Below are 13,701 nucleotides of genomic sequence, written 5' to 3' on the forward strand. Positions count from 1 at the left end.
TCACAGGGTAAGCTCTCCAGGTTGGGCACCTATAGCTGAACAGTATGCACTTTGGTACCGTGAATCCCTAATGGCTGTGCTTGCCTGTTACAAACAGCTTACCCTTTGATTTCATTCGGCATGCTTTGCTCAAATGGCCTTGTATGTGAGATTGTATCCAAATTGTGATGTCCAATGCCAGTCTTGCTTGCAAGGCCATTTTGGTCACGCTCCTTTAAACTTCAAGCAATTACTTCCAGTAATGTGAGTTTACGCCACCTCAGACTAAAGAAGGAGTTACATTTCCGATGTAAGCTCTCGGGGGTTTTCACCTACAGCTGAACAAAACATAGGCTCTCTGGGGCAAGCACCTGTAGCTGAATAGTATGCTCACTGGTGCTGTGCATCCCGACTTTGGTGTACTGGTTAGAGCTTATGCATTATCTGGCTCTAGGTTCCAGCCTCACAGAAACTTATGTTGGAAATTTAAATCCTTCCTGGGTCCAAGGTGGGGTACTACAGTGGGCAAAACATTAGACAACATTAGCTACCAGAAATGTGTTTACCTCAGATCTAGGAGTTACATTTCTAGTAAAAGTCCTCTGAGGCAGGCACCAATTACAGGTGTTCTGTTTTCCTGAACAGCTGGACAATATGTGCATTTTGTTAAAGTGTGTAATATTCAGCTGTTGGTGCCCATCCAGCATATGCTTTGTTCATCTAGATAGGTGCCAATAGAGCTTATTCTTTTATTTTACTTGCCATTCCTTGTCAAAATGGCCTTGCATGAAAAAATGTGCCCACGAGTTGGAATGCATGGCAACAAGCTTTGCCATTTTGGCAAAGCATATGGGGCAGGCACCTTCAGCTAAACAGTATGCACTTTGGCATTGGGCATCCAACGTTTGTGTCCTGATCACTTGCAGGTACCCTCAGCAGAGTTTATGCTTGGATATAGCTGTAGACACCTGCCCCAGAGAGCTTATGCTTTGATTTTACTTGCATTCCTTGCCAAAATAGTCTTAGATGCAAGAACTTGCTTTCTGGAGTGGGCATTTACAACTAACTGAGAAAAGTGTACAAACAGTATGCCAACATTGGGATGCACAGCACTGGTGTACTGTTCAGCTGGAGGTGCCCACCCTGAGAGTTTGTATTGGAAGTTAAACCCCTGGGTCCAAGGTAAACTCACATTTGTAGTGGCCAACGTTATTCAATCCTGTGCCCAGAGAGATATATTGTAGACACTATAGTGTAACATGACCAAAAGAAATGTGAGTTAAGTTCTACTCCTGCTCTGACCCAGCAGTTAAATTTCCAGCTTAAGAAAATGTTTTAAGCTGCCTACAGAGGATTTGCATGAACCTATCCTAATCTTAGCACTGGTTTTTATTCCTGGTTTAATATACATTTTTTAGAAGTTAAAAACCCCTGTTAAATACTAGAATTAACAGCACAGAAAAATGTGCACTAAAACAGGATTGAAAAGCTGTGCTATCATTAGCGTGCCTTATGTTATCGGCCTGTTAGAGAGGAATGAGTTGCCGCCTGCACTTGTCCAGCAAGGAGGGGAGAAAAAAAAGCCTAAGGGAAGGGTGGGGAAAGCCTAATTGAAAAGAAAGAAAAAAAGAATGCAATGCAAGCCACAAAAAAAAAAAAAAAAAGCGAGGCTTTCTTGCTCCAAGAAAAAGGAACAGTACCAAGAGGGTGGGGGTAAAACCCACAAACTGCTGCTCCGCCCCCCTCCCACCAGCTGCCGCTGACCCCATAGAACTTTCCCAAGCAAAAAGGAAAAGCAGACTCCACCTCTCTGGAGCAGCAGGTTCTGAAATAGCAAGCAGCCCTGCTAGGGGAGGAACGGGGCAACAGCATCAAGTTAAACCTAGAGAGGGAGTCGGGTAGGTTAGCAAGGGGGTCATTGTTGTGGAGACTGAGCCCTTGCAGCGCCATCGTACGCAAGGTGAACAAGTTGGGAGAAGAAATGCCCTGAACTAGCCTGCACAGTTTTCTAAACAAAGGAAGGAAGTCACCTGACTTCATGAGCCTATGGGAGCTTGCCTACGACCTGGAAGAGGTTTCTTGGTCACTGGGATTTAACTAAAACGGGAAAAAAAACAACAACACTAGCTCCTTGCCCTTTTGCCAGGACCCTGGTGTGGGAGTGTCTCAGAGCGGCGCTAGAGAGATTTGGATCTGGGTCCCAAGAGAAAGAAGAGCCTTTGAATGAAAAGAGGGCGAGAGAAACCAGTTTCCCTGGGAAGACCTGGAAACGTTTGGATCATCAGAAGAAATCAGATCCAGGATCAAAGAGTTAGAAGTGGCACTGCACACCAGGACATGTCCCAGCTGGGAAATGGCGATAAGTACAACACAGTAAAAAGGAGGTTGCTATACAAGGAATAGCTAAGACTGGGTTATTGCTGCAGATTACAATATACGAGCTGGAAAGGTGACTAACTGTCTACCAGATTCTTATTATTAAGGGCTGCAAGTCCCGGACATCAAATTCTTTTGAGGATGGATTTAGCCCCTTTTTTTGTTTGAGAGTGCCTTGGTTGAAATATAAAAGAAAAAAAAAAAAGGACCATTAAAACTGATACCTTTTGGCTGACCAGGATATTTTGTTTCTGTTTTTTGCCATTTTTTCTATCACAGATAAAAGCATATCACAGTTTGGGTCCCACATGTTTTATTCTAGTGTTGTGCACAAAGATAGTGACAGTAATCAACAAGCCGATAACGCTTCTTGGGTACCCAAAAGTTTTATAACTGCCTGGGATTGCAATGTATCAGCGGGAACTTACTTGCAAGCAATACTTGTTTAATCATGAAAGTTGTGCCCAAGGTGGCATTGTGTTTTTCTACCTGTTGAATTCCTCTATAGTTTCTTCCCTTTCCCCCTTCCTGTTTAGTCTTTCGTGTTTCATGCTACTAGCCAGAAGCACCGAAACTCTGGGCAGTCGTGTGGAGATTTTTCTGGGGGTACCCATTCCAAAGAGTGGAGGGAGAAATAGGGACCCTGGTGCGATACAAAGATCATAGGGGGAAAAAACCCCAGAGGAAAGTGGCTCAGGGAGGAATTTGGCTTATTTACACCCCTCCCCTGTGCTAACTTACCCGCACGCCCGCTCCTACTCGCGGGTACAAGCGGGGTTTGTTCTTCTGGTGCCTTCTCTCTTCTCTTGGGGCAGTTCATCTGTGCAACCTGCGGGGAACGGTACAACGTAGGGAGGCGTGAACAGGAAAGGGGAAAAAAAAAAAATAAAGCACCTGTCTAGTTGTTTGCGCTCTCTTTTCCCGGTAGCAGCAGGAGCGCGGGTGTTGTAATAGTAGTAGCAGCAGCAGCAGACTCTTGTCTTTTCTTTTTATTCCCCCCCCCCCCCGGCGGGGGTCTGCTTTGACGCGCTCTCCCTGGGTGCTCGTCGCAGGACCAGGCCGGCATTGGCTCGTGCCCCTCTGGCGCTCTCCAGCTGTTCCCACCACTTTACTGGGTTTCCCTCCTATTTTTTTTTTTTCATTCTTTGGATTGTGCGCGTGCTCCAAATCCTCATTCACAAAAAAAAAAAAAAAAAAAAAAGCCAAACCCAAACACCGCCCCAAGAGGGAAAGGGAAGGAGGTTATTTACAGCCGGGGCCCGGGAGAGCGACGGCGGGAGCAGCGGGGCAAGGACGGGCCAAGCTTTTTTTTTTTTTTTCCTTTCCTTCGCCCTTTGCTACAGAGAAGCTTTTACAAAATGGAAACCGTTCTGGATACAAAATCCCTATAAACCTTTTGTCTGCACTTCCCTCCATCTTTCCGTCTCCCTCAGTAGTTTATGAACTTCTTGTTCCTCTCACGCCTCCTTTCTCCAGAAACTGTTCTGTGAGAGGCAGGAAGGAAAACAGCGCGGCTGAATCGTTCGTGCTCATTTTTTCCACCCTAAGTTTTTTTTTTTTTTTTTTTTAATTTTTGGTAGTTAATTATTATTTGTTGTTTTGGTTTTTTTTTTGTTGTTGGAAGAGCAAAGCGCGAGAGAGAGGGGGAGCGCGGCCCGTCCCCCTCCCGACCCACCATGCCGGACCAGATCACCGTGTCGGAATTCGTGTCGGAGACGAACGAGGATTACAAGGCTCCCACCGCCTCCAGTTTTACCAGCCGGATGGGCCAGTGCAAGAATACGGTGGCGGCCATCGAGGAGGTGAGCTCGGGGGGCGGAGGAAGAAGGGGGAAATGAGCCGGGAAGAGGCGGCTCTCGGTCTCGGTGCTGCCCGGTAAAGGAAAGGAGCTTGAAGGTACCCCCATCCCGGTTGTACCTAGAGTTCAGCATCGGCAGGTGATGAGCACGTCTAGGGAACTGGAGTCTTGTTTCCAATTTTTTTTTTCCCCCCCAGAAAAATACATGCAAGGAAATGGGGATGGGGGCGGGGGGAGGTTAATTTAAATCCATTGTTTTGAAGCTAGGTATTTGTTTCTAGAGGTGTTTCGGTAACACATCTGCTTTTTCTGCATGTTATCATGACTGAATATATAGGCTTTTAGATGCACTGAGCTTTATAGTTTCAGTCCGGCTCCCAAGTGAATGGTATACTTAGAATGCATCGTAAAAGGTGAAGGGATTGAGCTATAAACTGGATATGTAAATTCATATGCAGTTGTTTTTAGATAGTGTTTTAAGACTTCATATGTGTTGTGTGCCATATATGTAATCTGGTTCCTTCAAATCGGTGTTGTCTGTATGGGAAAGCTTCATTTTTTATGACTGTCTTGGTTAGTCAGAAAAATTTATCTTTAGAAAACAGGACAAAAATTGTGCTTCATTTTTTGTTAACAATCTAACCAAGCATGACCATAATTACTTTTCTCGTGTACTTTCAAAATGAAATTATTTGATTTTATATTCCCCCCTTTCAACCACTGTAAAGCAGATTATATTCAGGTACCGTAAGTATTTCTGTCCTCGGAGGGCTCATAATCTGTGGATTATGCATCTGTGTGCTGGATTTCAGTGCACAGTTTTAAGGCACAGATTACAATTTTTGTTTAACTCCCCGATGCAGTAAACTAATGCTATGCTAATGCATTGGTAGTTAAGTTCATTCATTTGTAAAATGTGCGTTTCTGCTTATGCTGAACACACATTTTAACTCTGGAGGTGGAGGAGGATATTATTGTTGACCCCTTATGATGGCCCTTAAAATCCATAAAAAAGTTTGAAAAATGGGAAAAAGTTATTGTTGACCTGGAGGAGGGAGTGCTTATCCAGCTAGTGGCAGCCACAGCCACTTAGCTGGATAAGTCAATACTTATTCAACTGTCTAGTGTGGTTAGCCACTGCCACTTAGCCGGATAAGACTGTACTTATATTGCTAAGTAGCAGTGAACTGTGGCTAGATAGTGAGAAGTTCTGACTTATCTGGCTATCTTGCATGGTTAGTTGGCATGGTTAACCACTGCTACTTAGCTGGATAAGTCAGTACTTCTCTTGCTAAGTGGTGGTATCTGCCACTTAGCCAGATAAGAGCTCTTTCCTCCCAGTCTGTGACAACTTTTCTTTCTCCCTTTTTAATTTTCTTTGAGTTTAAAAGCCAGAGCAGTAGTGCTGGAAACAACTACAGCTCTGATCAGGAGTTAAGTTTCCAGTGCTAAGCAAACCAGGGTTAGGCCAGGCATATCTCTTCTCTGCATCAGGGAGTACTGCTTATCAGTGCTTAATGCCCTCATTTGCATGAGTTTTCTATGCAAGGGTGCTAAGCAGTACTCACAGTTCTGAATGCTCATTTTGTGAGCATAAAACTCCTTGCTAAATGAACAGCAAGGTTTATGCTCACAAAATAAGCATTCAAGTGCAGGTTAAATTGTGTGTTCTAAATGCTCTTGGTGCTGCCTGCACCTCTCTGCATTGGCCTGTAAGTTTGTACCTTAGACAATGGAGGGTGAGTGAAGTTACTTACCCAAGGTCACAAGAAGTGGCAGTGGAATTTGAACCCTAGCTTCCCTAGTTCAAGCCTACTGCTCTAACCTCCACTCCAACCTGCACAATATTTTGATTGATTGTTACGGTGGATTATATAGGAGAATTTGTAGTTGTTTTTCTTGAATCTTTGGTAATGGTGATATTTATGAATCCTTTGCATTTCCAATCACACTGAGCATGATGTCTCAATGCTCATTTATATCTATATCTATAATATAGACTTGTGTTGGTCAGTCAATCTGTCATATGTCTAAAATGCTGAAAAAGCATAGAAACGAACATAAAAAATGAATGAGTGCCAAAATGTTCAGTCAGTAGCCTAATACTGATTATCATGGCACCAGTTAACAACAGTCACTATTGATCACCCCCATTTTTTTTTCCCCAGTATTTACCACTTTTTACTCTACTAAGCAAAGTGGCTGTTTTTCCCACAGACAGCTGATTGCAGCATTCACTGGAGATGGCCAACAGGAAAAGTCAAATATACTGTTGCAACTAGATGACAAAATTGCCAGTTTAGTGTTAATAAGCGGAAATATTAGCTTACACACACTCATTTTTTCCACTGATTTTGTTGGTTATAATAATCACTGACACTGATAAATTCACAGGAACAAATAAAAACTGAAAACAAACATCCAAGTGATTGCATGGGGGCAAAGTGGCTATTTCTTTCATGGACAGCTGTATTTAGTACTTATAGTGATGGTCAGCGGGAGATGTCAAATATATTGTTGCTGCCAGACATAAGACTGTCAATGTACTTTATGGTGAGGTTCTCTTAAGTTTCATTATGCTTTCTGTAAATTAGTTCATGAAATGAAACAATTTATCTTTCACTTTTGATTACTTTTAACAATTAAATGAGTTATGCACTAGACCAGCGATTCTCAACCAGTGTGTCGCGTGCTACCCGTAGCCAGTGGGGCGAAGATCAGAGAACTCACTGCAGCTGAAGACCAAGTCAGTGAGGCCCGAAGATCGGAGCGTATCCACAGCCACCAGAGACCAGGCCGGCGGGGGACGAAGATTGGGGCACTGCCACCGCTGGAGACCAGGCCAGTGGGGTCCAAAGATCGGAGTGCTGCTGCTGCCGGAGACCAGGCCGGCGGGGGACGAAGATTGGGGCACTGCCACCGCTGGAGACCAGGCCAGTGGGGTCCAAAGATCGGAGTGCTGCTGCTGCCGGAGACCAGGCCGGCGGGGCCCAAAGATTGGAGCGCTGGAGACCAGACCGGCGGGGGCCCAAGATCGGAGCGCCGCAGCCGGAGACCAGACCGGCGGGGGCCCAAGATCGGAGTGCACCAGCCGCAGCCGGAGACCAGACCAGCGGGGGCCCAAAGATCGGAGTGCACCCGCCAGAGACCAGGCTGGTGGGGGCCCAAAAATCGGAGTGCTGCTCTTGCTGGAGACCAGGCTGGCGGGGGCCCAGAGATTGGAGCGCACCCGCCGCCGGAGACCAGGCTGGCGGGGGCCCAGAGATTGGAGCGCACCCGCCGCCGGAGACCAGGCTGGCGGGGGCCCAGAGATTGGAGCGCACCCGCCGCCGGAGACCAGGCTGGCGGGGGCCCAGAGATTGGAGCGCACCCGCCGCCGGAGACCAGGCTGGCGGGGGCCCAGAGATTGGAGCACACCCGCCGCCGGAGACAAGCTGGCGGGGCCCCAAAAATCGGAGCGCACCCACCGCCGGAGACCAGGCTGGCGGGGGTCCGAAGATCGGAGCGCACCCGCCGCCGCCAGAGACCAGGCCAGTGGGGGGCATGTGTGTGTGTGGTGTGCATTTGAATGGGGATGCTGCTTGTGTGTGTGGTGTGTATATGAGGGGGAGGGTGCTTGTCTGTGTGTGTGTGTGTGTATGAGACAGAGCATGCATGTGACTGAAAGCCTGCGTGTGTGAGAGCGAGAGAGAGACTGGTCAGAGAGGTGAGGTGTGTGTGAGAGACAAAAACTGGTCCCAAGGGTGTGACTGGTGTGTGAGAGCAAGACAGAGACTGGTTGTGGTCCCTAAGGAAGAGGAACATGAGGACCGCTTCAGCAGCTACTGCTGCTTCTGGAAAGGAGTAGGAGAACTGCTGAAAAGGGTAAGTAAAGGTGGCTTTTTAAGTTCATTTTTCTTGATTAACTGGCATTTTAATTATTGGGTATTATGTGATGTCTGCTGTTTAGAAATATTTTATTGGTGTTTGGAGATTTTTAAATATTTTTTTAAGAGTTTTTAATTGTTAGATATTATTCTGTTCATTAGCTCTTTTGAAACATTTATTCATATAGTTTTACAACTATAAAACAATGTAGGGATCTATAAGCAGCCTGGCTTTTTCTGTTTCCCTAATTAGAGGTGTATTGGTGTTTAGGGCCTGGTTTAATATTTGTAGGGTTGTTCCATTTGAGTGCATGGCATAATGTAGGTGTAACTCTGTGCGGATTAGTTTGTGTGCATTATTGCAGATCCTGGTACTATGTTAGGTTCTATTTCTATTTCCATTTCTCCAGTTTTGCACTGCATGCAGAGTGGCTTTTTTGGGTTTCCATTCCAGTTTGTCTCCATCTTGGAGACAACACTGCTTTCGCAAACAGTTTAGTACCGAAACCCTCCTGACATCACTATCGGACTACATCATCAGAGGACTAGATATGGGTCACACTTACATCTTAGCCCTACTAGACATATCAGCAGCCTTCGACACCCTCAATCACTCCATACTAATCGACAGGCTGACTGAAATTGGAATCTCTGGAATCCCCCTCCTTTGGTTCAAATCCTTCATTAAGAACAGACATTTCAAAGTCAAAATTGGAAAGCATGAATCCAAACCCATCAATATCACTTGCGGTGTACCCCAAGGCTCTTCCCTATCCTCAACCCTATTTAACATATACCTCCTACCCCTCTGCCACCTCCTCCAGAAACTTGGTCTCCCTCATTTTGTTTACGCCGACGATGTACAAGTCCTCATTCCCATCACAGACTCACTACCCAATGCCCTCCTAAAATGGGAAAGTGCCCTCTCCGCCATCAACAGCCTCCTCACACAACTCAACCTAGCACTAAACACTAATAAAACTGAACTAATGATCATCGCCCCCCAACAACTCAATCCCCCACCCACCAATATCAGCTTCCTACATCCCCTCCCAGACTTCGCTCAACATGTAAGAGACCTTGGTGTAATTCTTGACACCCAATTCACCCTGCAAAAATTCATCAACACCACCCTCAAGGAATGCTATTTCAAGCTACACACACTCAAAAAACTAAAACCGCTCTTGCATCCCAGCGACTTCAGAACTGTGCTTCAGGCACTCATCCTATCCAAAATAGACTACGCTAACGCCATCCTATTAGGCCTTCCCAAAAATGCCACAACCCCCTTGCAGCTCCTTCTAAATGCAGCTGCGTGCATACTAACAGGCACACGTAGAAACGATCACATCACCCCCATCCTTAAGCAACGACACTGGCTCCCCATATCCGCAAGAATCATATTTAAGACTCTAACTCTTATACACAAAGCCATCCACAACCCAAACATGCATTGGTTCTCTGACTCCCTACACCTTCGCACGACATCCAGACCAACCAGATCACCTTACCTTGCCACAATACCCACTCCTACACCCAAACTATCCCACCTCGCTTCCACCAAACAACGCTCCATCTCCTTAGCTGGTCCCAAGCTATGGAACTCAATGCCCACCAGTCTACGCCTTGAGATCTGCCCTAAGAAATTTAGACAGAAACTTAAAACATGGCTTTTCACACACGCATACTCTTAATCTGCCATCCCAGTTCCCTTCCCCCCCCTCACCCCCTCCCCATTCCACCCCACCTCACACCCAGACTCCCTCCTCCCCTTCCACCCCTACCCCCCCACATCCCATCCCTCTCTAATCCCAGCCCCCCTACCCCTCCCTCACCTTGTATTTTGACTGTATATAATAGAATGCATATAGAATGTACATAACTCCTGCCGTTTTGTAAATAAACCCCCATTCCCCAGCTTACCCTCTTAGTTCCAACTTACTGCCCTGCCCCGTCCCTTCCCTCCCCCCCCCTGTTATAATATCATTTACAATGTAAAGCCCTGTTGGCTGAATTTGCTGTTATCTGGAAACCGATGTGATGTCTCGTGCGAATGTCGGTATAGAAAAATGTTAAATAAATAAATAAAATCTTTATAATTTGTGGTCTTTCTGTACTTGGTGAAGGTCAATTTTGTGTATGTGACCAAGATGAGGTATTTAACTAGCATGTAGGCTAGTAAAATACCTCACTTTGGGGGTCATTTTTCAAAATGCGATAAGGCGTTTCGAAAAGGCCCGTTAACGCATGCGATAGGCCTTTAACGCATGCGAAAACGTGTTTAATGCATGCGATCACACCATATGGTATGCTGCGATGCAAATTCAGAAAATAGGAGGAGTTAGGGGCGGAGAGTGGGTTGGGTTAGCCTGTCTGCGAAGAGCTATCGCACAGCCATAACGCCGATTTTAACTACACCTCTTTGGATTGCGTTAGGCTGTGCGATAGCTGCCATGACCGCGCGGTAAGGTTTCATCGCCATTTGCGATGTCTCCCGTGAGTCCTATTTCAGGTGAATTGACGGGTCGCGAGAGAGAGAGAGAGAGGGTTGAATGAAGGAAATACAACAGGTCTGGCACTTATCGCAGAATCTGAAAATGGTATCGCAATTTGTGCTAACTTAGCTCAAATTGCGATAAAACACGCCCCTTTTGCTATCGCATGCGGTATTTACCGCATTTTGATAAATCCACCCCTTTATTTGTTGTGTTTTCTCAATATAAGAGAAATAAGTAGCCCTATTGCGCCTGGTAGTAGAGGGAGTTTGTGTTGCTGTTATTAAGATAACACCAGAATATATTTTTTGTAGGGTGAGTTGTATGGGGAATGTTCTAGTTCTGCTTTATACCCATTGCTGAGGGTCGGGGGTGGTATTCCTGTGGACGCAAAGTGTACATTTACATTTAGCCTTGCGACTGTCATGTGTTCAGTGTGTCACACATGTGAGAACTATCTATCAGGTGTGCCCCGACAGAAAAAAGGTTGAGAACCACTGCACTAGACAACCCAGGTAACACCAGGTAGTTTTGGCTAGTTATTAGGTAAGGCAATAACTTAAACATTCCCTGACTTACAATGCACTGAAGGTACAAATCAGCAGATAGCTTCAATCAGGATTGCAATACTCAAGATTAGAGTAAAGCTTAAATCCAGTCCAGGTCAGTTTCTGCAGTAATTCCTCTTCATGAACAAACACAGACGGTACTTGACATATTACTTCTTCTTAATTACATAATATCAGTGTACTTGGGATTCAGAAGAGCTCTGAGGCCTTCTGGGTGTCTTAGCAGAAGTGCAGAGTCATGAATCTGGGGTGCGGTAATCCGAAAGAACTGTGTACGATTGGGGGGCGGGGTGTTGAAGGGCTGCTGAGCACGGAGCAGGAGAGAGACCTTGGGGTGATAGTGTCTGGTGATCTGAAGATGGTGAAGAAATTTGACAAGGCGATAGCTAAAGCCAGAAGATTGCTGGGCTGCATAGAGAGAGGAATATCTAGTAAGAAAAAGGAAGTGATAATCCTCTTGTACAGGTCCTTGATGAGGCCTCACCTGGAGTACTGTGTTCAGTTCTGGAGACTGTATCTCAAAGGAGACAGAGACAGGATGGAGGCGGTCCAGAGAAGAGTGACCAAAATGGTGGGAGGTCTCCTCCATCAAATGACTTATGAGGAGAGTTTGAAGAACTTAAATATGAATACACTGGAGGAGAGGAAGAGCAGGGGAGATATGATACAGACCTTCAGATACTTGAAGGATTTTAATGATGCATGATCAACAAACCTTTTCTGTAGGAAGGAGATTAGTAGAACTAGGGGCCACGAGATGAAACTCCAGGTAGGATGACTCAGAATCAATGTCAGGAAATATTTCTTCATGGAGAGGGTGGTGGATGCCTGGAATGCCCTTCTGGAGGAGGTGGAGAAGGCAAAAATGATGAAAGATTTCAAAAGGGCATGGGATAAACACTATGGGGTAGATTTTCAAAGGGGTACGCGTGTAGGATACGTGCATACCCCCCGAAAACCTACCCCAAACCCCCCCCCCGCGTGCGCCAAGCCTATTTTGCATAGGCTCGGCGGCGTGCACAAGTCCTGGGACGCGCGTAAGTCCCGGGGTTTGCATGGAGAGGTGTGCCGGGGGCGTGGTGGTCATGACGCGGCGTTTCGGGGGTGTGGCGCGGGTGACGCGACGTTTTGGGGGCGGCGCCGCGGGCGTGGTTTCGGCCCGGGGGCATTCCAGGGGCGTGGCTGCGCCCTCCGGAACAGCCCCAGGGTCAGGTGATGGCACGCCAGCAGCCCACTGGTGCGCGCAGATTTACGTCTGCCTCCGGCAGGCTTAAATTCGGCGATAAAGGTAGGGGGGGTTTAGATAGGGCCGGGGGGGGGTGGGTTAGGGAGGAGAAGGTGAGGGGAGGGCGAAAGAAAGTTCCCTCAGAGGCCGCTGCGAAATCAGAGCGGCCTCGGAGGGAAGAGGCAGGCTGCGCGGCTCGGCGCTGCGCAGGCTGCCCAAAATCTGCAGTCTTGCGCGCGCCGATTCTGGATTTTAATGGATACGCGCGGCTACACGCGTATCTATTGAAATCCCGCGTTCTCTTGTTAGCGCCTGGTGCGCGAACTAAAGTACGCGCTCGCACAAAATTATAAAATCTACCCCAGCGGATCCCTAAAGGCTAGAGGAGGGAAATTAAGTAAGAGGCATGGAAGTAGCTTGCTGGTGTGGTGGTTACTATCCTTAACCAATAAGCCTTCATACTGATGATAACTCCATCTTTGCTCTCTGCTTCAACGGCAGGGGGTAAAGAGGAAAAGAGAAATTAGATTCAGACAACAACCAACAAGGACATTGAACTGCACAATCTGTGATAACAAATAAGCATGAGGGTAACTTGCTTAATGCGGCAGTTGCTACCCTTAACCTATAAGCCTGATTCTACGCTTCAGATACAACTGCAACATTGCTCTTTGTTTCAACGACAGGAGTGGAGGGAAAATTGGACTCAAACAGTAACCAAGAGCCCTGACTATGGGAGCTTGCTGGGCAGACTGGATGGGCTGGCCGTTTGGTCCTTTACTGCCATCCTTTCTAGGTCTATGTTTCTAAGCATACCTATTGAATCCCTCAAGGACCACTTGATCCTCAAGGTTGTGACCATACTCCAGACTGAGCCTGGATTTCTTATTCTGTGGTTCTACACAGAACATGCCAGCTTCAAATCAAGCAGTCCTTGGTTCAAGACCAGCTGCAAAATTTTTTTGACCTGACAATACTGAATGCTATCAGGAGATTATATCTTTTAAAAATAGTGTTAACTTGCCTTTCTAATGCCGCACCCATCAGATAGAGGACTTGATTTTCAGGTTTTTTCAGTGTAGGCTTAATTTTAAAACAGCATAAAAATAATTAACACTCTTGATAAGAATTCAACATAGTATTTTGGTAGTTTAATTATACCTGAAAACAACCCAATGCTTAAAATTGGATGTTGCTGACAAATTTTTTAAAGCTTTAGGGCTTGGTTCACTCCAATTCAGGACATAGCAAAATGCAATAGAAGATTATTGATTTGGTGAATAACAATAATCGTGTCATAAGTAAATATAACTGAAGCCTTTTGTATTTCTAGTCAAATTAAGTACATTTCCTCATATGGGTTTTCATGCTGGTCTGTGTTGTGAATTGCATA

The 13,701-nt window shown here is 46.1% G+C and overlaps 1 protein-coding gene across 7 annotated transcripts in view; it reads left to right on the forward strand.

Moving 5' to 3' along the window:
• Nucleotides 1-1,871: 1,871 nt before the first annotated feature.
• Nucleotides 1,872-13,701, forward strand: part of ASAP2 (ArfGAP with SH3 domain, ankyrin repeat and PH domain 2) — a 413,895-nt gene continuing 402,065 nt past the window's right edge. For 4 of the 7 annotated variants that reach the window (XM_029595830.1, XM_029595833.1, XM_029595832.1 and 1 more), the window contains exon 1: nt 3,607-4,157. In XM_029595830.1, the coding sequence (XP_029451690.1) occupies nt 4,032-4,157 (126 nt within the window). In that variant the 5' untranslated portion in view covers nt 3,607-4,031. Of the gene's footprint in view, nt 2,429-3,606; nt 4,158-4,193; nt 4,293-13,701 lie in introns of those variants that run through there. The other 3 variants (XM_029595831.1, XM_029595835.1, XM_029595837.1) reach the window with 3 other exon arrangements.

Source organism: Rhinatrema bivittatum, chromosome 3 (assembly GCF_901001135.1).
Source record: "Rhinatrema bivittatum chromosome 3, aRhiBiv1.1, whole genome shotgun sequence".
NCBI lineage: Eukaryota > Metazoa > Chordata > Amphibia > Gymnophiona > Rhinatrematidae > Rhinatrema > Rhinatrema bivittatum.